General features: G+C 40.6%; 1 protein-coding gene across 1 annotated transcript in view; it reads left to right on the top strand.

Annotated features, from left to right (window-relative positions):
- Window positions 1-24,246, top strand: part of OTOA (otoancorin) — a 37,387-nt gene extending 13,141 nt beyond the window's left edge. Inside the window, exons 10-28 of the mRNA XM_068147367.1 lie at window positions 163-286; window positions 658-873; window positions 1,421-1,588; window positions 1,893-2,033; window positions 2,601-2,656; window positions 3,009-3,126; window positions 3,435-3,508; window positions 4,935-5,070; window positions 6,441-6,631; window positions 7,319-7,412; window positions 8,502-8,631; window positions 12,546-12,733; window positions 16,314-16,469; window positions 17,892-18,034; window positions 18,418-18,554; window positions 19,528-19,625; window positions 21,467-21,659; window positions 22,739-22,827; window positions 23,376-24,246. Of these exons, the coding sequence (XP_068003468.1) occupies window positions 163-286; window positions 658-873; window positions 1,421-1,588; window positions 1,893-2,033; window positions 2,601-2,656; window positions 3,009-3,126; window positions 3,435-3,508; window positions 4,935-5,070; window positions 6,441-6,631; window positions 7,319-7,412; window positions 8,502-8,631; window positions 12,546-12,733; window positions 16,314-16,469; window positions 17,892-18,034; window positions 18,418-18,554; window positions 19,528-19,625; window positions 21,467-21,659; window positions 22,739-22,806 (2,431 nt within the window). The 3' untranslated portion in view covers window positions 22,807-22,827; window positions 23,376-24,246. The remainder of the gene's footprint in view (window positions 1-162; window positions 287-657; window positions 874-1,420; window positions 1,589-1,892; window positions 2,034-2,600; window positions 2,657-3,008; window positions 3,127-3,434; window positions 3,509-4,934; window positions 5,071-6,440; window positions 6,632-7,318; window positions 7,413-8,501; window positions 8,632-12,545; window positions 12,734-16,313; window positions 16,470-17,891; window positions 18,035-18,417; window positions 18,555-19,527; window positions 19,626-21,466; window positions 21,660-22,738; window positions 22,828-23,375) is intronic.
- The last annotated feature ends 343 nt before the right edge of the window (window positions 24,247-24,589 follow it).

The following is a 24,589-nucleotide window of genomic DNA, read 5'->3' as shown; positions in this document are numbered from 1 at the left end:
AGTTTCAGGCCATGTGGAATTTTAAAGACTACAATTTAAGGCAGTAGCCACAGAAATTATTCAGTTTTGGAGCACAAGTAGGATATGCCACACACTATTTCAGTTTCCTGAGAATGATATCTTCTATGTCAAAAGTTAGTTAATGCATTTTCATCTCTACAGGCTAGGTTTATTGGTTTGCTTTTATGGTGACACGGAACAGATGGATGCTGCTGTGGCCCGGGCTTTACTTCATCAAATGATTAAATGCAATCAATTAAGAGGCTTCCAGGCTGAGGTTCAGAAGGTGGGTACAATACACATTCTTCTTGGCTATCCTAATCCTGAAAACAGAGGAGGAAGAACATTCTTTTTGCATTTGGAAAGAAAAGAATGAAAAATTACTGGAATCTAAGAAAGAAGTGGAAATCATTTTTGATCATTTAATGCAAAGAATGAAAGACATTTGGGGTGGTTTTACTGTGGTGCTTCTTTTCTCTCTGTTTCCTTCTGTTCCATATTCTTTTGACAACAGTATTTTTGATTTTTTAAGAAGTGTGTGGTCACTGAATGGTTGTCATTGCCTATTGCAGAAACTCTAGTCAAAGTTTTGAGTAATAATGAGACATGGTTCTTGGCAGATTTCTGTTTCCCATCTGATTTTATTATTTACTTTAGCTCAAATCTCAACTCCTGAACATTGCCATGCAAAACCAGACGTTGAATGATATCCTTGGATCTCTGTCAGATGCTGTGGTTGGAATAACTTCAAGTCAGCTGGAATCTTTGTCACCTGAAGCAGTACATAATGCTATTGCAACATTAAACCAAGTCTCTGGGTGGGCAAAAAGCCAAGTTATGATTTTATCCAGTAAATATCTCTCTTATGAAAAGGTACCTCTGCTAATAGCTTTCTTACCTTCTGTTTTTAAAAGTGAAATGGCTTTCTGTAAACCATAACTCCAGATTTTGGAAAGTTTAGTAGGAGACTTCTGAAAATGTTGCTGGAATCAACTAAAAACATCCAATACTGCACCTCCCAAATTAATTCTCTAGTAATGGAGAGAGCAACTCATTGAATTTGGTGCTTGTATATATTGTTTTGTCTGTATCATTGCCCTAAGCAGAATTTGCATGATCAGAAATCCCAGATTATATATTCAAACATACTGCAGTGGAAGGAATCAGGATCCTCTCTGAAATGAAAAGAAAAGCAAACCCAAAATCAAACCCAACAAAAATAACAACCTCCAGAGAATATTGTGGATTTATTCTCCGGACAATCTTGTCAGCATTGAAAGATGTCTGAGGGAATTGCATCCCCAAGCAAGAAATGTTATTAAGTATGCAACAATAATAGTTTTGATTTATTTATTACCTTTTGCTTCTAAATAGGCCTGCTGCCAGAAATCTTTGTTTGTTTGTGCTGTTGTCTCTGCAGGTTTTGTCATCCTATAACATTAGTCAAATGGGCACATTGGTAACAGGTATTAGCACCCAGTCATTCTACAGCATGAACCCAAAGGAGCTTTCTCAGATTATTCGTGGCACAACATCCCAGTACTTATCTGATTTATCACCTGCACAGCAGCAAGGGATCCTCAGGAAGGTGATTATGGACTTGAGCATGTAGCAGGTTCTCTGTGCAAGAGCACAATAGCCAGAGCATGATTTAAAATGTTGTCACAGAGATGTCTATTCTAGCTCTATGCTTAATATTTCCAGTGGGTTTTGTGAACACCAAGTATATTTTGAAGGTTCTCTACTGCTTAGTCCTGTGACATTTTTAATACTGGCAGGTTTTTACTTTATCCTCTTAAGAGAAATATTACACAGAATAGAAAGAAGGGCAAATCCTGTAAATCTAAGCATCAGTTCTGAAATGCCATGTATTTATCTGTTCCTCTTTTTAGATAACTGCATCTAGAGATTTTTCTTCCTCAGTCAAAGATATACAAGGAGCTTTCTTTAAAGAAATATCTCTTTCTGATTTATGGAAGCAGACTGGATATAATTCTTCAATGATGAAAGTAAAAGAACTAAGAAGTAGCCAGGTAAAAATTATTATACAGTTCCCACTCTACTGCAGTTTACTATGATTGGAGAATAGGAAGAGCATTGTAATACCCATGTTCAAGGAGCATAGGTAAAAGAATTAACTGCCACAGATATCTTGATATAAACAACCAGAGATCACTTAGAGCCTAGGGAGACAATGTTACAGAAAAAAAGCATTAATATGCAGCATTTAGAAGCCTTCAAGATTCTGCACATAGATGTTCTTTTTCCAGTACTTTATAGGAGACATTTGCATGTACAATCAACCCTTTGGCTCTGTCCAGAGAGATGCAAGGCTGGACCAGATGATCTCCAGAGATCCTTTCAAACCTAAATGATTCTGTGGTTGCATGCCATGGACATGCTCAACATCATCCTGTAGTGCCAGTCAGTGATGTCCTATGAAAAATAAATTCAGCATTGGATATCAAACTTCTTGTTTGGCCAGGCTGGACTTTAGAGTACATAAGAGAAGTTAAGCATACAAAAACCTTACAGTAATTATTGCACCTTGCAATTGAATTACCTAAGCTTAACCTTAAATATGGTGGGTTTTATTCCAGGCTTTGTATCTGTATGAGTTACTGTCCAAGGAAAACTATCCTGTTGAGCTTCTCAGGTATGGATAACAGTCTCCAGTCTCTCTGTAAATGGGGTTTGAGTCTAGTTTTGTGAGTGACTGATGTAAACTTAAGATAGCACAAAGTAGCCACATAGTGATTATGTTTATTCAGTCCTTGACACCAGAGGGTAATTCTCCTTCCTCATTATAAAGTGTCTCAAAAATCTGCAAATTTTAAGGCTTAGTCAGTAGCTTTTAATTTGATTACATTTTTACTTCCATTAGCTTCTCAACTACAAGAAACAGGAAAGAGAGGTAGTCAGGAAACTATCTTAGGACATGGTTGTGGGGGGTAAGGACTAGATCCTGCTTAAGTATTCAAAAGATTGAACTTTGCTTTTCTTATCAGCACAGGACAGCTTGTGAAAGGAGTAACTTGTCAGCTCATTGAAAGTATGGGCACAGACATGTTTTTAAGCAGTTTTCAGTTCTTTGAGAACAATCTTCATCTGCTTTCTCCATATCAGGTACAATCAAAATAAGATCTTGTGTGGATAAACATACCACTCCATACCCAAACTGTACATAAATTAGTATTTGGTGAACTCTGTTTTCATTTTTTCAACATCTTGGATGCCTGAACTTCTCTGTTGACATATCTCATGCAGATCTTTTATGTGTGAACTTGTCTGTTATAATTCAATCTCTAACCATTTGTCACTTAAAAATGGCATGAAATGTCTGCAGAGTTTTGTGTATTCTGATTTATAACCATGTTTTCATTCTTCTTCAAAATATCCAAATGTTTAAGATCTTCAATTTTTGTTGCTTTTAGGTTAATTGTTTGGCTTGGAAATGTTGGAAAGTCTTCAATGCATCTATGCCTCCCTTCCTTTTATTGGTGCTCCCGTAAGTTACGTCTCACTACACCTTAGGTTACTGCATTTGTAGCAGTACACTCAGAGTAATCCTTCTGAGCACTTTTTAATAACCTAAGAAGTATGATGATCCCTACAAATGGTAGTTTATAGATTGCAGCCAAAATCTGTGTTGAGTGAAAGCTGGTAACACCTGATGCCTTTTAGCATCAGCTCATTTTTATCACCGTTGTGGATTCCTTTGATCCTTGAAATCAGTCCCTCTTGAAGTGCTCTGGGTGCAAACTGAATGATGATGCAGTGGTGTGCCAGCAATGACAAAGATTGTGATGTTGCTGCTTTGTAGTAGTGCTGATGTCAGCTAAAAGAAAGGAGTTCACTGGGCTTTCTTGAGCATTTAGAATCACAAACCTAACTGAAATGCAATTTATGCTGGATGGTTTTTGTTTGCTTCCCACCCTGCCCACTCCAGGCTGTGAGACTTGGTTTGCCTGTCCCTTTGGGGTTTTTTGGAGACTGGATATGTAAGACAAAGCCATTGGGTACTGTCCCAGCACATTGCTCTGTGTTGTTAAAAACATTTCAGTGTATTTGAAGATGTTTTTGTAAGATAACAAAACTTTGCATCGTGTCTATAGCCAAGCAATATTCTGTGATAGCTTCTTTCCTCAGAGAGAAAACAATGATTTGAACTCTGAATTGTACAGCTTGCTAATTCCCCTTTTTCCTTTATTTCTTTCTTCCAGCATGCTTAAAGGGATAAAAGGGAATAAAAATTGTCCTTTATATGGAATATTTGTAGTTGAAAAAAACCACCAACAACTAAGAAGATAAAAGGATTCTGTCTGGAAAAAACATTGCTCTGCTTAAAACCAACAGGACATAATAGACTTTAATATAAAGTTTTCTCCAGAATGCATCATCATGTTATTTGGTCAACAACTGCATGTTGATTGTTCATGGCCATCAGGAGTTGCTGGTGCTCATGCCAACAAACCCTGATAAGGCTGGGCTTATGGTTTTGTTTGCCACTCTGGGTGGAGAGGAATGTCACTTTGTTTAATTTGGCAGGGTTTCCTGACTTTGATAGAAAGGAAGCCTACTCTAAAATTATTTCTTGTCCTTAACCTGCCCACCACAGCTTCTTTCATCAGAAAAATTTTCCTAATGAAAAGGAGAAAGGGGAAAAGCTTCATGCAGTCTTGTTTCATATGGTATTAAAGCATCTCCAAGCACTTTTGTCTACTTGCAGCTTAACCATAACCCTTAGCCACTGATAAACTAGAAGATGTAAGTTAAAGTAAGGTGTGGGTTAATTGCACTTCTCTGACTTGGCTGGTTTATAATTTTTCAAGGCTTGTCTCTGAATTTTTCTGTCACCACAGATGTTATGGGTGTGATTGTGGGTGTACAAAGGTCAGGTTTATGTTCTGACACCATTTAAATTCTTTCTGCAGGGCTGAGTACCTAGAGTATGTTTCGGACCCTTTGTGTGTCCCTTTCATTGAAAGTCTGGGGAAGACTGAGATGGACCTTTTGAATCCAGGCCTTCACAAAAAGAACACTGTCCTGCAAAAAGTGCAGGAGTGCTTGGTAGGTATGGCTAGGAGGGGTCAGCAGTGGAAGGGGAGCTGCTAAAAAGTGATCTGTATTTAGCTGCTGACAATCTGAACTCAGTGATAGTGGTTGATTACTTTTCTCTTTATTGCCTCGTGGTGGATCACAAAGTTACCTTGCCTCCTTGTGCTCTCATTCTGCATGCACATGCTCATGGTCTCTTCTATACAGACAGCAACCTGAGAGACAGGCTGTCCTGCTCTGTGTGTGCAGTGAAGCCACAGCTGGTGGGTTCTGGAAGCCCAAAAGCCAATAACTCAGCATGCTAATGTCTTCCTCCTCATAAGCAAGAGTGGCTTAGACTCACCTAGCTCAGACAAATTCTTAGTGCCAAGGTCCCAGGCAGTCTGAGCCTGCTATAGCTGATCTGCTTTGAGCAGGGGCATGGACCGTGTGATCTCCAGAGATCCCTTTCAAATTCAGCCATTCTGGGGCTCTGTCTGCACATATTCCTGCACTGCATTTCATATAGTAATGTCAGTCACCATCTGTATAAGTTCTTGACTTACTCATCCGTGTTCTCTGGTTTTTAAGGTACTGGTTTAATTTCATTGTTCCTTGCCTAAGGAAACCTTTTTATAGCTTCCCAAAGAATTTTCTTTGGCTCCATCCATGTTATAAAGTGTTCTCATGCAATGTGGGTGCTGACCACAGTCAACTGGCCTGGAGCTGACCCAGTTGATCTGGAGCTGTTCTCCCTTGCTCCAAGCCATGCTAGTCCTGTAGTGCTGTTGATGGCACAGGAAGCTCCATGGGAGTGGTGGTGGTACTGAGAGGATTTTGTGACTTCTGCTGTCTAGGAGCTGCAGACTTTGTTGGTTTTAGGGGAAAGTAGTTCTGTGACATAGCTGTGAATATTCATGTCATTATACATACTAACCAGCTGTGTAATCCCTAGAGTTTTGGCAGCTGACTTAGAAATGAGAAAGCCTCAGAGTGGAGCCTTCTGAGAACAAGAGTATGTGATCCCTTTGCCACAAGGTCCTTGTGAGGGTTCTACAGCCAGGCAGAACTGCACCACCTCTGCAGGTGTTGGGTGGTCACTGGATATAGAGATTGAGGCAGGAGATGGAGTTTTAATTATCTGTTAGGTGTGCTTCACTGTGGAATGAGGAATACACTGAAAGCCCTGAGAAGGGCTCATTAAATACCACCAGTTGCACTGGTAAAAGCCAAAAGTGTAAAGCAGTCTCTGCAAAAATTAGAGATTAAGTTGCCAGTGAAAACTGTTGTGTCTTTGTTCTTTAAAGGGTCACAGAGTTTAAAAGGGCTGTGATGCAGTTGAGTGATAACAGGGCAAGAGCCAGCATTAGCTCTGCCAACAAGGTAAATGCTTCTTGTTTCAGAATGGCTCCATCGCTGACGAATATGACATTGACCTGCTTGGAAATCTAATCTGCCACTTACCTCCAGCCTTTCTACATGGCAGAATGTCCCTGAGGGCAATGGCAACAGCCCTTCATCAATTCAAACTCTGCCAACACCTCAGCCATGAGCAGAACACTGAAATTAAATACAAACTCCTCGAGTTATATGGGTAAGGTATTAGATATACCTCCTTGTTTATGGTGATGGTTAAGCCATGCAAATACCAACTGCTTGCTTTGCCCAGATACAACTGCAATGAAAAAACAAAAAGCAACCTCTGTCACTGGCTGAGCTTGGAATCTTTGTCCACTAGAATGACTTTTCTGTTCTTGTGTGTAACATGATGACTGGAACTAAATGCATGCATGACTTAAGTGCCAGAGGAAAAGGAGAAAATGTCTGATGTTTGAGGAATGGCAGGCCAACAGACTCTGACATGGCAAGAGAAAAGATGTTACAGGCTGTGAATGGTGCAGGAATGCAAAGAATGGGAAAATGGTAGTGAGGTGATTAGTGTGGTGATATGAGTAGAGAAATAAAGACTGCAAGCACCTGTGGCAGTGAGAGAGAGCTAGAGGGAAAAGCACAGTCTAGGTAAGATGGCCCAGCACCCTTTGCAGCTGAATCTGAGAAGTTCCAATGCTAGGGACTCCTCCACTTCCCTGTAGCAGATGCTCCAATAGCTGACTGTCCTTGTGAAAATTTTTCCTCTTGTGTCTAATCAGAATCTCCCCAGGAGGAGCTTGTGCCCATTATACCTTTTCTAGGTGACTGTTCATAGTCAGGGTGTCTCCATCTTCTTTACATCCACAGTAGAATTTTGCTTGCAAACTAATTTTCAAAAATATGTCTTCAGCTCTCCCAGCAACTGGACAGCTGAAACAACATTAGATGTTGGACCATTCATATCTCTGCTGTCAAAAGGGGAGCTAAATGTCCTTGCTGAAAAGGTATGTTTTTGTTATGACTTTTAAATTTGAAGCATGTAACGGTAGCATTTGGCTTTGTGGCTGTCATGAGGCAGTGTAAATTATGTAACTTGAATGCTAAACTAGGTAGATAATTCTCTTGGCAAGAAACCATGTGTTAATGTTTCACACACTCCTGACTCCATCAACATTTCTGAGATTTCCTCTTGAAAGTAATGGGAGTATAGACAATTACTTGCACATACACAGTGAAAATTGTACATTGTCATGTAGAAAATACACAAAACGGTTCATTTAGAGTGGCACAGACTCAGACAATTTTTAGTACTTTACACCTTGCAGTGTTGTTTCCTCTATTACCCTGCCTTACAACCATGAAAATTATGTTTCTTATCCTGTTAATAATGGGATCATGCTAATCAAATTAGCATTTACTCATATAGCCCTTTGCCCTAGGGCCAGTATTGCTCACATCAATAATAACTGATAGCCTCAGCATTGCACTTCGTAGTTTCTGTGCTCTCTTTTGTTCTTACAGTCTTAAAATTTTTGTGTGTGGAAGTAAACTATGCTGGAATGAGGAATTCATTGCTCAGCAGAAATATGCAAGCACAATCAACAACTTTTCCTCAGGAGATAATCTTTATAATTGACCAAATAGACCAGGACTCTTTAACTGAAAGGAAGGTGTTTAGCAGGGTGGAGAAGAGAGGTCAAAAGAAGCCTAAAATAATGAACAAATTGAAGTTATGTCACATAATTCCAGTCGGGTCCCTATGCTCAATTCTTATATTAGTCTGGCAAATTGAAGACACAATAAAGTACTTTCCCTACTGCACACACTACAGAAGCTGAGAGGGTATACAAGAGGGAGTTCATCACTCAGAATTTGCTTTGTTTCTGATTTTTTTCCCCCTCTCAAATATATGCAGTTGACCTTTCAGTAGCAGCCAGTTTACTCTCCTCCTCTGAAACATCTGCAAAAATAGAAAGGGAGCTGAGTTGTTACTAGCCCCTACTTTGCTGAGGTCTGCACAAGTCTTTCTCTGCAAATTGATTTATTTTAAAAGGGAGAAAGAAATCTTATTTATTCTTTCTTTCCTTTGGAAGTTCCCAGATACCATTTTGCAAATAGCAAAGACAACTGGACCAATTTCTTCAGCTGAAGAGCTTCTATCAACTGTGTTTGAATCCATCTCCAATGCCACTGCCAGCACTGGCTCATCTCTCACCAGACCTGGTCAGTATTTCACTCGGTATCTGTGCAGAGCTCCAGATTTACTGTGGTGCCATTTGGGGCTGGGAACATGCAGTTCAAAAAGGCTTTTTTTTTTTCCTCCTTGGCCATCAAGCACATTCTGATAAGCCAGATAATAAAAAGCAAAACACCAAGTACCTTAGAGGTGCAGACTTTGGCAAAAAACAGCAAGAGTCTTCATTCTGTTGCCCATGGTTGTCTGATGCCTTGAACAATTGCTGAAACAATTTCATTACAGGATTGCATGGTTAAGCACCTCCTGGAATGTTCCTGAATGCACAAAGGGAAACAAATTTATTAATGATTTGAATTGGAGAGTTTTGTTTATTTTCACTTGTTTGTTTATTTTTATTTTCCTTTGCAATCTAAGTGAAAATCCTTGCATTAAAAGTCTGTGAAGGTGACAAGTTACTGCTCTGCCAAAAGATTGCACATAGTAAATCCTTTGCCAGACAGGAGCATATGTTGATTCAACTGCTTTTCAAATCTGACATTGGTGGCACTGTGTTCTGTCTATCTAAATGGACAAAAGTTTTATAATCCAGAAGCTATTTTAATTAGCAACCAAATTAATTATTAGAATTTCTGATGAAAAATTGATCATTTTCTTTGTGTGAGGTATGTTGAGTATATTCTATTATTATAATGACTTTAGGATAGGATAGGATAGGATAGGATAGAATAGAATAGAATAGAATAGACCAGACCAGGTTGGAAGAGACCTTCAAGATCATCGTGTCCAACATCAACCAATCCAACCCACCTAAACAACTAAACCATGGCACCAAGTACCCCATCAAGTCTCCCCCTGAACACCTCCAATGACAGCGACTCCACCACCTCCCCGGGCAGCCCATTCCATAGTGCAATCACTCTCTCTGTATAGAACTTCTTCCTAACATCCAACCTAAACCTCCCCTGGCGCCGCCTGAGACTGTGTCCTCTTGTTCTGGTACTGGCTGCCTGGGAGAAGAGACCAACATCCACCTGTCTACAACCTCCCTTCAGGTAGTTGTAGAGAGCACTAAGGTCTCCCCTGAGTCTCCTCCTCTCCAGGCTAAGCAACCCCAGCTCCCTCAGTCTCTCCTCATAGGGCTTGTGTTCCAAACCCCTCACCAACTTTCTTGCCCTTCTCTGGACTCGTTCCAGCAAGTCAACATCCTTCCTAAACTGAGGGGATTTTTTAAGCTATACCATCCTGTGCCATGGAAAAAAAAACCTTGCTATGGGAGAGGCCTTTGGAAAGTGCTGATGGGAACTGATACCCCAACGATTTTAAGGAGTTTGGTAGTCTGCTTTTATGTCTTTGAAAATCTCTCCATTGGTTCTCTGCCTAACAAAACACAGGTCCAAGCTCTCAGCAAGCCCTGAGCCACCATGGAAATCCATCTGCAGCTCTAAATGATGACTGTATGTGTTGGGAATTAATTTGCTCATTCATACACAGTGAGATGCAGAGGGTGTTCTGCAGAGTTGTATTTTTGCATAGCCTGAAAAACCCCATGACCTCTGTTGATCAGAGCAGTCATTACACCATTATCATGCTCTAAAAGAGCAGAATCGAACTGGGGGAATAGCAGACCATTAGTCCATCTGTATGCATTCCTTGATCAAGGAAACTATCAGATCATAAATCATATTTCCTTAGACATGGGCTACAGGACCAAATGTTCAGCACAAGATATTTCAGTATGCTTGTGTTTCACATGTGCTTTTTTAGGCCTGCATCACAACAACATGAATCACAGAGACCTCTTTAATCAGACTAACTCACATTCAATGCAGTTGCAGAGCTGTCTCATCTGCATTGCAAGACCAGTATCAATCTGCCAGTGAAGCTAATGATCTTTGTCAAAGGGTAACTTGGCTCCAAGGCTATGGAGACTTTTCATTCTTCACTTCAGGTGCACAAACTCAGCTTGGGGGAGTCTGTGAGGTGAAAAATTGAAGGATTGTTTGTGCTTGTCCAGGTGTGGTATTGAGGTTCTGTTACTAAACAAAATCTTTCCAACTCCACACAACTCACATAGTGGTTTCAATAAGGAATGAAGTTTTATGGCTGATTTGGTGGTCATTAGACGGCTGGATGTTAAGAAAATGACTCCAGAATACACTAGTGCTCTTCCTGCTACTAACCTCTGATTTTACATTTCCTACAGTCCAGTTGTGAGCTAATATTAATAACAGAAGCAGTTACCAGTGACAGAGTTCTTACATTTGTGTCTATGTTGAACAAAGGTGGTGATTAAGGCAAGGTGGAATACAGAAGGCAAAACTCAGGAGTTGTGTCTGAAGTGCTACCAGAATGGAAAAAGAATTCAAGCTGCTGACTTAAAGCACTGAGATGTTATAGAATATTACACATAAAATATGTTCTTCTTCAAACTTGATGTGATGATTCAACAAAATGAAGAGTGAAATAGCCTCAGATACAGGAAGCAAAGTCATAAATCTAGTTAGTATTTCCCTCTCTGTAATGGTGCCAGTGTATCTGGTGTGGTACAAATACCAGTGTTCTTTCCAAGGAGACAAAATGCTGGATTTTCACGACTTGGGGAAGGGCAGTGCACTGTGTCTGGACGAGTAGTATTTACATGATAAAAGCTGACCTTTAGCGACAGGGGAAAGTGAAACAATGCAGCTTCACAAGAGGGCGGTGAAAAGGGAGAGCAGAACATCAGCTGGTACAGTGGAAGCTGAACAACATTTTCGTTTGCTCAACAGATTCAATCTTTTCAGTGTTCTACCCACTACTGTAGCTCCCTTTGATGCAAATAAATCCCTCCTCTGCTCCTTTCGAAGTACAAATCTACTTTGTACCTTCTCCCTTTATTTATCAGGGGAAGCTCAGGCACAGCATCTGTGCAGTTCTTGCTTTTTCCTCTGATGACCGTATCTGAAGACATGCAGGGATTATTTGGTGTAGGTAATTATTTAATAAGGTTTCCCTAAATTAGTGACAAGGGAGAGAGCAGTAAGCAGCCATGTTAGGATTCTAATTTCCATGTTGCATCAATATTAGAGGTACATTATGCCAACAAAGACCAGCATTTGTTAAAACAGTGAAAACTGTCTCATTTGATTATGCATAGGGCCAGAATGTGAGCATAAATAAGGTTTTTAAATGGAGTTGGTCTGTCCAAACAGTTCTGTTGTAAGTGAACAGCTCACTCTAGATCCTGACATTTTAACAACATGCTTGACATGAAGAACAAGCACTCTGCTTCCCTGACACATCCAGCTTCTGTCTTCACCTTGTTTAAATGTCAGGCAAGTCTTAGAAGACATACATCTTTGTCAGGCTGTTTCAGGGTAAAAGAACCTCTCACGTTTGTTACTTTCCAGTTGAGCTGGGTTCACATGTGCTGCTTGAAAGTGAAGTTTATTCAGCTGTAACCTTTTTTTTTGGGAACAATGACATAGCTATATGGAGACTTCCACCAAGGTCATCCCAAAGATTCTTACTCAAGCAAGGCTCCCAGTAAATGATGGCTTTACCTCAAAATAAGCCCTTGCCTGAATTTTGGTGCCTCTAGGGAATAAGACTTGAGAGAAACTTGCAGGATATTGGTTACTTTTACTGCACACATCCAGATTTTAGTTTTACTGTGGCATCCTAGATGTCTGCTCCTATTTTCTTTTCCAGCATGCACTGACTTTGGAGGACAAAGAATGTAACATTTCTTGCAAGTTAGACAGATTCTGGTTTTATATCCAGGGTATTATTGAAAATATTTAAATAAATTATTTGATTGCAAGGTAATGTAATTTATCAATATCACTTCAGCTGCAGTTAATCACCATCTGTCACTCAAATCTCTGTATTGCTTTGATTTATTTTTCTCAGTCTCCTTGAAGAAAACTCTTGCTATTTGAGTTGGTTTTTTTTTTTCCAGATTGCCTGGGAACCAGAGTGCCTTCTTCAGAAGAAATTATTAAATTAGAAGCAGCAAACATGTTTTGGTCAGTTCAGGAACTGAAGTGCATGGACACAGGCACTTTTGACAAAAATGTGGATCTTCTTGGGACTGTCTCAGGTTTTAATAGCTCCCAGCTTATTGCCTTGAAGGAAAGAGCCAAGCAGGTAACTATCCTCTCTGTGAAGGAAAATTAAATCTGTAATTTCATTTTCTTTTATTGAACTATGCAGTTCTAAAACAACTGTGTCCAGTTCTGGGCCCCTCAGTTTAGGAAGGAGGTTAACTTGCTGGAACGAGTCCAGAGAAGGGCAACGAAGTTGGTGAGGGGCTTGGAACACAGCCCTGTGAGGAGAGGCTGAGGGAGCTGGGGTTGCTTAGCCTGGAGAAGAGGAGACTCAGGGGTGACCTATTGCTCTCTACAACTACCTGAAGGGGGGTTGTAGACAGGCAGAGGTTGGTCTCTTCTCCCAGGCAGCCAGCACCAGAAGAAGAGGACACAGTCTCAGGCTGTGCCAGGGGAGGTTCAGGCTGGAGGTCAGGAGGAAGTTTTACACAGAGAGAGTGATTGCCCATTGGAATGGACTGCCCGGGGAGGTGGTGGAGTCGCCATCACTGGAGGTGTTCAGGAGGAGACTTGACAGGGTGCTTGGTTACATGGGTTAGTTGATTAGGTGGTGTTGGATGATAGGTTGGACGCGATGATCTTGAAGGTCTCTTCCAACCTGGTCTGGTCTATTCTATTCTATTCTATTCTATTCTATTCTATTCTATTCTATTCTATTCTATTCTATTCTATTCTATTCTATTCTAACTGTGCTACAGCAGTGTCACTACTGCTGCAAGAACATCTGTTTGTTTATTGGAAAAATAGTGTGGATAGTGATAGAAGACTACTGCCCTTGTTTTAGAATCAACAGGAAAGTTGCTCTAAGCTATTGGCAGATGAAAAACTTAAGTGCTTTTATTTTTGGATTGCTTTTCTGTTGCTGGCTTCTTACTTTTCTTTCATAAAAGAAAAATCAGCAAGCACTACTGTAGGCTGTTGATTGGCCTGCTGAGAATTAAACTCAGAGTGTTCAACTGTCTACACCAACATTAAATATAGCTTATAGATTACAGTGGTGTAAAACCAGACTGACTGAAAAAGAGTGTTATTAGTTGAATAAAGCTTCTTCTCCCACCTTCTTGTCACAGGCAGAGACGAACCCATCAGTGGGAAGTTTTAGAGGGGGAAAATAAACACGTGCATTTAGTCTGCCTTTACCAGGATGGCACTGGTGAATACACATTACAGAAACACAGCAGACGGAAGACCTCTATCTTTTTCAGGCTTTGGATTCATGGAGAGGAACAGTCTGCAGTTTCAGCATTCTTCACCACTCCTGCAGCATCTCTTTCTTTTAGAGTGGAGAAATGCAGCTCCACTTGAGAGCCTCAGGGGGGTCTCTGCCCTACACTCAGTCCATATGTGATGCTTATGCTTCTGCAGCAGCAGTGCAGGAAGCCAGAACTACAACTTCTCCCCATCCTACACTGCAGTACAGGATCTGTGCCAGAGTACTCAGGGCAGAGTGTTGTGCTGGGTCCAGTTCAGCATTCTGTTTCTGGGGTAGAGCATCAGCAAGGTGTCTGGTCTCTGAGTGATGCTACCTTGGCCACCTGTGGGCTAGGAGAGAAGCCAAACCTTGCTCCATCCCTGTTGTTGTGTTGCTACTCTTCTCTGGGTGTGACCTCTTGCTGCTTGATGGTTGCCTGCACTGCCAGGGGACAGGTTGTGTCCTAAATATACTTTTGTTTCAGCAAGGAAAAGCCTTAGCGTACAGTAAGGCAAGTTGTTTCGGTTGCAGAAAACCCAGAGGTAAAGAGGTTTCCATCTCCAACCTTATCTTTTAGCTTCATGTCACCAGCATCTGCTGGAGGTTATCTGCTTTCTGTTTCCATCTCTGCATGGCTAGTACTCTGTAATCTCTTTCTGTCAAAGTGATCCAATGTTTTAAAAGTCCTTTTTAGGCTCTATCAGATCATTCTGACAGAATGAGGTTAGGAAGCATCTATAATTGCAGTTGGCTGCAAGTAGTACAAGCACAGATGCTTGGAGATGAGGACTGTGACCCCTGGAGGAAAGCAGGAGTAGTGGAAAAGGTGGGCCTGGACAGCATCTCCTCAGAGCAGCAGCTGCAGCCAAAGTAGTTGATCTGACCATGACTTTTGGGTAGATAAGGCAAACAGTGCAGTTTTTAGCAGTGAGGCTCAACTTTTAAAACTCCCCAACTGCAGGTGCTCAAAGTCAAGTGGCGCTAACCGCAATTCTGAAAGCAGATGGCGACTCTGTAATCCTGTCTCTACTGTCTTATTGCAGTAGGACAACAGTCCACTGCATCAACAACTTCCCTCTGTCAGCTCAAAGACCTGTGGTTAGGAAAAGGAAAAAAAAAATACAATCCTAGAAGAAAATATAACCAGTGCTCATCTGAGGTGGGGAGAACTGAGGCCTTTTGCAGCAGTGCAACGTAATGACACGCTTACAAAGTAAATGCACTCATGTCCCAGCTACATTCACTGCAAAGATACACAGATCTGTAGTGCAATGAATGAAAGTGTATTCTGTGTGTGTCTGAGTGTTTGTAAGACAGATTGCTGCCAGACAAAGACAGGCTTTCTGTATATTAATTTGGAAAATGCAACATGGTGTTACACTGAACGAGAAGCCTGAGGAATCAGCCAGTGCAGGCAAAGCCCTTTGAAATGATGTGCGTAACATGCTGTTATGTTATTAACTAAAGGGCATCTTTAATTAAAGGTCTGATTAAGCCAGCTTTAATTTCTCCTAAATTGATTGATTTCCCCTAAAAGAAACCATGCAGTATCATGGTCCCAAACTAATTCAAAAAGTCTAGTTATCAGATTGTGTCTTAATGAAAGTAAGAAGCTTAGCTCACTTGTAAGTGGAAGGTCTCCAAGCTCTGCAATGGTAACAGATGTATGGATCTGTAGTCTCTAGGTGAATGAGGACAAAGGAGTGTTCCAGCATCATGTGTTGTGTTATTTATATCGTTATGTCTGAGATCTCATCCAGCACTGTCAGATAATACTATTTATGAAGTACTTCACATTCTGTAGTTTATGACCTAGATCAGGAAATAGACACACAACATTTTTAACTGCCTGTGTTTCCCATATCTCTTAAGCTAGAGAATTAAACGCTTTAAAAGCTGGGCTAATGCTTTTTACTCTCTGTTTTCTTTGGAAAAGATGGAAATTTCCCAGGCTTAGGTGCTTTTTCTGTTTCTTTATGACATTGTAAAACCAACGTAAAAGATCCAGTGGAAACTCAGTCTGGAGGTACAAGACCAGCAAAGCATCTTTTAAACAAATCCTTAACCTGAGGGTCATAGTTGAGAGGACAGCCCAGTAGTCCTGAGGCTGCTTGGTGTTGGACAGACTGCAGCTCTGTGTAAGGAGTATCTCATTCCAGAGGTCTGGCCTTTTTTTCCTTGTTTTATGCTGGTTGCACAGCTTCATATGTATTTGAAGTTAAAACACTTTTAGTGGGCAACTGCAGAGATGCTCCTTCAGCTTTGACCTTTCTAATTTTCTAGCCAAAAGCTGAATTGTAGAAATCCTTTTGTGTGCAAAGAGGAATATTTTGGGTATTGGGGCTTTTCAAACCAAGGAGTTTGGGAATAGTGTGTACAGAGAAACATTCATAATGGTCTAACAGACATTAATGAACCTCTTCTAAAGGTCTGGGGATCACTGCCACAATGGAAAAGTTATCATATTGTTTCCCTGGGCCGCATTGCCCTGGCACTCACGGAACGTGAAATCGAAGAGCTGGATTTGCACTCTATTGACACCATTTCTGTACTTAGTCAGCAAACAGAATGGACTCTTACCCAGGTGAGTATGTTCTGGAATGTACTCCTGGTAAAAGACACAGGATTCACACCTTTGGGACTGAAGTCCTGGAATTACCTAGGAAACAGGTGCAGCAATCCACACTACTTCCTCAAGCTTTTCAGTGGCTCTGAGCCCAGGGAAAGTGGGTAGGTAGGTCAGCACTGATGTCTGCCCTGCTGCTGGCTTCCCTGGTGAGATGGCCAAGATGACAGCAATCACTGTTAACTGTGGTGGTGGTGAGTGTGTTCTGTGTTCTTTAGAACTCCCCCACAAAGTTGTAGAAAGGATTTAGATGCTCCTCTCACACTGGCCTCAGAGTAGACACTACTGCTAGGAAATACTAGCCCTCTCTGGCTAAGAGCAATCACTGAAGGGGGAATGTGCCCCCCAACCTCAGCACCCATTGCCCTAGAGGCCTAAGTTACTAGCAAAACACTCCATTCATCTTCACTTCCTTGCCTTGAATAACTTCTAGTTCTGTCAATGGAACTTCTATTTGTATGTGCAGTGGCAGTACAAATGTATATATATTTCTGACTCCATGACCCATACTATTAGAACTTCTTGCTTGCACAGATGCCATCATGGTGGCAGCCAGCTTTGGCAGAATATCCCAAATCTGTTTAACAGATTCTTGTTATGAAGATCACTGTCAGAAGGAAGCCCTTGGGAGGATTTTATACAATACTACTTGGCTTGTGTGGTTTCCTGCTGTCAGTAATAGCTAGTTAAAAGTGATTCATCCTGCCTGACTGCAGTTGTCTGAAATTCAGATAGCTAGTTTAAACTAGCTCAACTAGGTAGGCTCACCTTTGTGGATAGATTAGGAAGTCTTGGAAGATGCTTGTTTCTGTCACTGACTTTGGAGGATGCCTTCATGGCAAGCTTAAGCTGGACAAAGAGTTTTTAAATGGTTAGTTTAGGCTGAGTACCATCCTAAATGGCTTAGGTTTGCAAAGACATTTTGGTACCTATATCCCATTCATATGTGAAAATTAATCTTAAACACAGGTCAGCACCTATGTAAGACATTTAAATAAGACAGGACAACCTGAAAAATTCATATTGATCCCCTTGAGTAGTTTTTTTTCTTCTGGCAATGTCATTGAATTGGGCAGTTCCACTGGGTGATTCAACACCTGTTTCTTCTGGCAAAATGTTTCCTTGTGCCCAGCAGAAGAGGTACAGAGTGCTTTCAAATCATTGCACTTGCAAAGTGGTTGTGTAACAGTGCCCTATTTAAGTGTCACATATAGGTGGTGACAGTGCTCCTCTCGAAGGCCATGGCAAAACTCTGATTCATTACATTGGGTTGGCTCAGGATTATACATTGCCCATAGCTACTGGTAAGATTTTGAGCTAGTAACAAAACCTTCAGTAATGTTTACTCTGTTCATGCATAACATCTCACTGCTTTTGTAGGCAAGATCTATTTTGCAAGGTTTTCTAGAAGACTCTGGCCAGACCATCAGTACACTGAAAAGCTTTGATTTAGTTGGCCTAGGAGCTATTCTCTGTGCTCTGAACTCTACAGAAATCATGTCCATAAGGACTGCTGAATTCAGGTACTGTGTTTAATAATCAATGAAATATTAATCAGTATCTCTATTGATAAAATGTATTGTTTGCTTTAAGTATTTCTGGAACCTAGAGGACATGTTAAATGCTTTTAGAAAGGCAGTAACTGTTATGGAAGGTGTACTTTAGTTGCTTAAAATGTATTCTATTTTAGGTTTCCTCTTGCCATTTATGTCCCACCATTTAAGTATTGTATTGAGAAACCCAGGGTTTTGCTCAAACCATCACACACTTGTATGCAATTTCTGTATATACATTTTAAATTGGAAATAGATTTACAGTCTCCTCACAGCAGACTAAATATATTCCAGGCATATTTAGCATTGCATGTGATTGCAGCATGTGTTGTTAACCTTGTTGCCTTTTGCAGTGCTGCTGTTGCAAGAATTGGCCTGTTGTTTTGTAGCACCCCTGTTCTCAGGCAGTTTAAGAAGATGACAGAATCTGTGTTTGGTACTACTACCAGTTGGAATGGCTCTATCTTACAGGAAATTGGTACTATAGCAGGTAACAAAATTTGGACTCCAGATGGTTCTAAAGCATTGTTACTAAGCATTAAGGGCCAGGTTTGCATAGCAGTACCTTTTGCTAGACTGACAAAAGACATTTAGTTTAAAGAAGAATCACCTGCAGGGATGAACATCCAGAAATTTCATTACCACTAAGGAAAAGCTGTGGTATGCTCCCTCAGGTTCTTTGAATCTGCTCAAACCAACGTAGGGGAGCCCACCTAAGTTATTTGGGTCCTGCAAGTTTGAAAGGATAAATCAAGAAGGGCAAAACCAAGCAGGATTTCAGACCTACTCAGTATTTGTGACCCATGCTTCTACAAGGGTAGCTAGATTTGGTTGGAGCAGTGCTCTCACAGACCAAAGCATCCTGCCTCCTAACAGTGTAAAGAATGGGCTGGTCGAGGAAGAGTGAAAGAGCAGGATTAGCCTGGAGTGATACTTCTCCAGAGTGCTTTCATATCCTCAGAGACTTCCTGAGCCAGAGGCCACACACAGTTTTGTTCATGATTTTTTTTTCCCTGTGAGCATTTCACTGCACATTGAACTCTCATAAATTTTAGCATCCCTGATGCCTAGAGCAATGATTCTGTACGTACCTAATGGGTGAAGAAGTAGCTCCCACTGCATGCTTGTGCTCCCTAATCTTTCATTAGAACAGACTGTGAAAAATCATTCCCTAATAACACAGCTTATGATTTTATTGACTTTTATCATTGTCTCTTTTCCAAGATAAAGTAACTTAGGTACAGTACATTCTGTAGCAATGGCTCAGGTCAGGTGATTTGTAATGCTGGAATACCATTTAAGAAGCAAACCAGAAATAGAAGCAGTATCTCTCTCCATTACTCACAGGAGTAAAGGTTTGCCAGGTGTTTTGTATAAATGCTTAAAAAAATGTAATTTATTTTAAAAAACAACAGTAACAGAGTTTTGTTCCTAATATTTTGTTTGCTTGTTTGGTTTTTTAGGTGGTTTGAATGAGGAGGAATTAAAAGCTTTCGATAAAAACTTGATGCCATATTTCCAGCCAAGAGCCATAAGACTTATACCTCCTGAAATTTTCCAAGTAAGAGCTCGATTGCTGAAGAAGTAACTATACTGCAAATAAACAGTTCATTGATCCATATTTTGAGTTTAAACAAGATTTTCTCTGTGGTTTGTTAAGTGAGAAGCAGTCAAGGATCAGAAACATTAAATTCCAGCTTTGGTCTGTATTTGTGATGTCCATAAAATACGCTAGAGAACCTTTATATATTCTTCAGAATGCACCCCAAGGGAAAAACAAAGAAGGAAGCAGGGAATGGACTCTCTTCTTCCAACACTATGCTCAGATCTGAGTTTTCTTCTCTGTTTATTATCATTTGCAAGGATGCTATCATAGCTATGAATTTCTTTGCTGACTATGTGGGGGTTTGTTGGGGTTTTTTTTATTATCCTAAAATCTGGCAACATTCTCCTGAGTTTCTCTGGAAACAGATTGTTCGGGCAGATACAGATCGGAAAGGAATTACATCTAATTACAGCAGTTCTGAATGTGGAACCAGGAGGTGAAATGTGAATCTTGAGATCGTTGCCCCAGACTTTATTTGACTTAAGTGACATGATTAATATTCTGCCTAGGCTGGTCTCTTTCAAATGCTCAGGCAAGAAATGCACTTACAGACAGATAAGCTAAACAGATAGTTAACTGTGTTAGCTCCCATAAAAGCGAAACACTCCTTGAACACTAACTGTTCTTCACGGTACCACTGACAGTTTAGATAAGCCTGAAATGTCCTTAGTGAAACTATTTATTTGCAAAACAGGCAAAACTGAAGATCTATGTAGCATCTTGTAGAATTTCTTTCAAATAGCAAATGGTTTTGTTAGTAAGAATAGCAATGATACTGCAAAATATGCTTAACAAATAACAGGACACCTTCTTGGAAGAGTTTTCTGCATTTGAAAGATTCAAAGCAGATTAGGGGTTTACATGGGGTTTGTGTAGCTTCACTTTACAGTTGTATACATTGTTCCAATTCTGATTTGTGAAGAATTACATTGTCATTGAGTTAAGAAGAGGCTCATTTGAAAATTTCTAGACCTGTAGGCATTAACCTGAGTTTACTCATTTTAAAAGAGCACAGCATCTGATAGACAGTGAAAGATTTGGAAGGGTTTGCTCCATTCTCTGACCTACTTGGAAGAGGATTTGAGTCTTTCTAAAGCAGAACCTGGATGCAGAATTGTTGCAGCAAAAAGATTTGTTGTGTAGGAGCCTAATATTCTTGTGACTGCAGAATGTTAGCTAGAACCAAAGTCATCCAACATGCCCAGCAGTGCAGGCTGGTTAATTGTTATGTGATACAAGACAAACAATATAAGATTATGACTGTCAAGTTTTATTTTTAAGCACAAGTTTTAGTATGATCACACTTGAAAGATTTTCACTCTAAAAGAGAAAATGAGTAATAATATTAAAGCACAGGGGTTTGTCATCTCATTGCTCTACTGCTAACTATAATCAAAGGTCAAACATGAGTTCAAGTGAGGTTGCTCAGGAGCAGATAAAAGAGGAAATAAATGAAAACACAAGAGGGTGTACAATGTCATCAGCCCTTGCACAAATCAGAAAAGAAATGGCTGGAAAATTAAAGTCCAGTGATGTATTGAAGAAGTGTCCAATAGAGTGTTGACATAGAAAGCTTCTCAAGATGTCAGATTCCAGCAGCAAAGAGTGAAAGACAGGTGAATGGTCATAGAAGAAAATGAATGCAGAGGATTTTAAGCTCTATTGAGCTCTTTTATAACTCTGTTGAAGGCTACTTCTCTTCATTCTAAATGCAAGACAGTGCTGCCTTTGGATATCTCGCCTGCCTTATATAATTGACAGTCTAAACCAATTTCTCTGGCTTTCATTCCTCCTAGGCATTGTCTCCAGAACAAATAGCAAACCTGGGCCCTGAAAATGCCGCCATGGTTACCAGATTGCAGTGTGAGCTGCTAAATGCATCACAGCTCCAGAGCCTTCAGCTGGCACTGGATGGAGCCAGGACAAGCACCCCAGAGATACCAAATGGAGCAAGCACTACCCAGGAGGTGCAAACCCCAGCTCCAAGCAGTGAGTCAAGTCACTCTCTCCTCCTGCTGAGAGGGGAAGAACACAGCCACCAGTGGGGCATGCAGTCTCACAACATCCACCAGGATCAGACCTGTATTTTGAAGGTGGATTACAGTGAATCAGCTTTTTAGCTCATGCTTCAGATGACAGGCCTGACCAAGACAAACAGCAAGGATAATGGAAGATTGTGAGACAGCATTAGCAGCTATATGCTGCTAGTAGCATTACACTATGCTTGTGTAAAATGTGGTCTGAAACAATGAGCTTTTCTCTCTCTCTTTGCCATGCTTTTTGCCTGTATTTAAGACAGGGCAGTCCATCTCTGGACCTTCAGATCACAACCTTTTTCTGCAGCAGAACCTTGTTTGCAGAGCAGCACTTGGGAAAGGAAGTAGCACTGTTCAGACTGTAGGAACCATTGAGTATTTTTTCCTTCTGTTCTCATCCTATTTGGAATCAAAGCCTATTGGTATCTATGCTTCAGTGGTTTACCATTTTACTTCTCCATATTGCAGTTTGTGCTATGCATGTTACACTGGCAAATATGTCAGTGGACATTTTGCACATAGTCAAGCCAGCATTAAGAACTTATTTCTATCAGAGAGCAAATATTTTTGCTTCCATTGAGACCAGAGAGACATAAGATACTGAAAAAGTGAGAGGGATATTGAGATGCTAAATCAGGAGCAAGGGGAGCTAAATTGCTATGATGCCTTTTCTGGAATTAGAGCAGAACTTCCCAGAAGCCACCTGAGTGGTGCTCTCAGCCTAGCTCCCTCGTGGGTGTCACCTGTTCCCTCTGCAGATATGCCAGAGGAGGAGTTTCCTGGGTAAAGATCACCTGAGTTCTTCTTTTTCGTTGTTTCTGTCTCTGAGCACCACCCCTATGAAATGCTTCTTTTAAGAGCTGCATCTGTTAATCTGGAAATTACCATTCTGATGGGTGGCATCTTTTGAGCAGATGAACGTGATGATTCAAATGCTGGAACTTGCTGTGCTGCTTTGAGGTGGTGCAGGTAAGACCGTACTGAACCTGAACTGTATTGTGACACAAAGACATAATGCTTTCTGTTTTTCAGGTGTTCCTTGTTTGAGTGGCTTTGGCATCTGTTTGTGTACTGCCTTTATGCTGCACCTGCCTTTCTGAATCCATGATTGTTAAGATTGAGTAAGTTATAATCTCAGTGTGCTTTATAACAGAAACATAGTTCACCTGTAACAGTGGTGGCTTAGCAGGGGCAACACAAGGTGAAGAACTGTGACACCTTCTCCCTGTTTTGGATATAGAGATAGTAATTTCTGAACAATTTTTCTGTATTACCAAGGTGTGTTGTGGCTCTGCTTGACTATCTCAGAATCTAACCAAAGGGAAAGCACTTTATCTATACTGTAAAGCCAACCTTATCTAAAGTGTGTTTAAAACTCCATGTAACACCAATCCATTGCTGCATTGTTATTTGGAACATGTAGGTGTTAATCTGTATTTTGCCTGTTCCAGTCTATTGATAAGATTTTATTCCACAACCACTTTGATAATCTCCTCTTCAAAGAATTCCACTGACTGTTACTGGATGTTACCATTTTGACAGGCTAAAATGTAATGAGAGTGCTGGTGGGCTTAAGGTATAAATTCTAATTAAGCAAACTAAATGTTTAGGATTGCAAATTAAGGTATGTCAAAAGACTTCATATCCTTCTTTGCTTTTTGATTTTCAGAGTCCTGGAGCTAGCAAAGAAGATGCTAAAGGCATACAACTCAGCTTGAATCAAGGCTCTGAGCTGCCTGAGCACAAAATGGTTAATTTCTTTAAAGGAACACCTCCATCTGCCATCATGATGTGAAGTATTCCCCTTCTCTACTTTTACCATTAACAACTTGCACAGGATCCCTCCAAATCCTTCAAACAAATGTTAAAAGTGGAAATGGCTTATCTGTCTCATAAGAAAAATCACTGGAAGATATGCTTATATGTTAAGAGACCTAGGGGACAGGTGGCAGGTATTCAGAGGTTGCTGCATTGTCCTTAGTGCTTTTTACACTGGCTGATTGGGTCACACTTGTATCCATCTGGTGGCTTTTCTTCTTAAACTTTGAGTGTACATTCTTCTGGACAGAGGCTCTCCTTCTGTAGGAGGTAGTAGAAACCAGGCTAAAAGCTACTGCTGTTGCAATAAAATAACTTCACCTCTGGACTTCTAGTTTAAATCCTGCTCAGATAAGTAGTGACGTGGTTTTATAATTTAAGCAGCTGTACACAATGCAGTTCCCCATGGCTGTATGTATTCAACACAGAACTGTTGACACAGAGGACATTGCCAGTACTGTTAGGATTTCATGTGACAAAATGCACCCTGGAAACCTGCTTATGTTCATCAAGAGATCCCTTCACTTTGGGCAGGGTTGAAGTGGGAATAGGAAGGGAAAACTGGTTACTGGGTCTACCTACTACTAGGACTGTCAATCTAGTACTTCCCACAAGCTCCATATGAATAATAAACCACAAATATTGTCATGTGTTCTATCAGTGCATGGCTTCTGTGTCTCATGGTTTTCATGCCATACCTCAGGATTTTAAACAACAGAAAAAAAAACCCAGATATTAAAAATCTGCTGCATGTGAACTTACATTTTTATGTAATTCAGCATGATTTTATGCTAAGAACACATGATACAGTTTTCCATGTTGCCACTGCAGAAGTCTTTAAAAAAGCAATGCATGGATTTAAAAGTTCAGCTTTTTCATTGAGGTCTGGATTGTGGTAAGTGCCTTTCAAACTTTTATTTCTATTTCTTCCTGGTAAACATTGCATCTGGCTTCTCAGCACTGGCAGAACCGAAAATTTGTTACGTGTGGGGAAGCAATAGGAGTGGGACTGAGAGGGAGAGCTGAAGGGAAGAGGCTTGCTGCTGGGGAAGGGTGAATGTTAGC

Source organism: Melanerpes formicivorus, unplaced genomic scaffold (assembly GCF_026170545.1).
Source record: "Melanerpes formicivorus ecotype bairdi unplaced genomic scaffold, bMelFor1.0.p_v2 SCAF_14, whole genome shotgun sequence".
Classification (NCBI taxonomy): Eukaryota; Metazoa; Chordata; class Aves; order Piciformes; family Picidae; genus Melanerpes; species Melanerpes formicivorus.
Note: the sequence above shows the minus strand (reverse complement) of the source record. Positions and strands in the feature narration are given on the sequence as shown.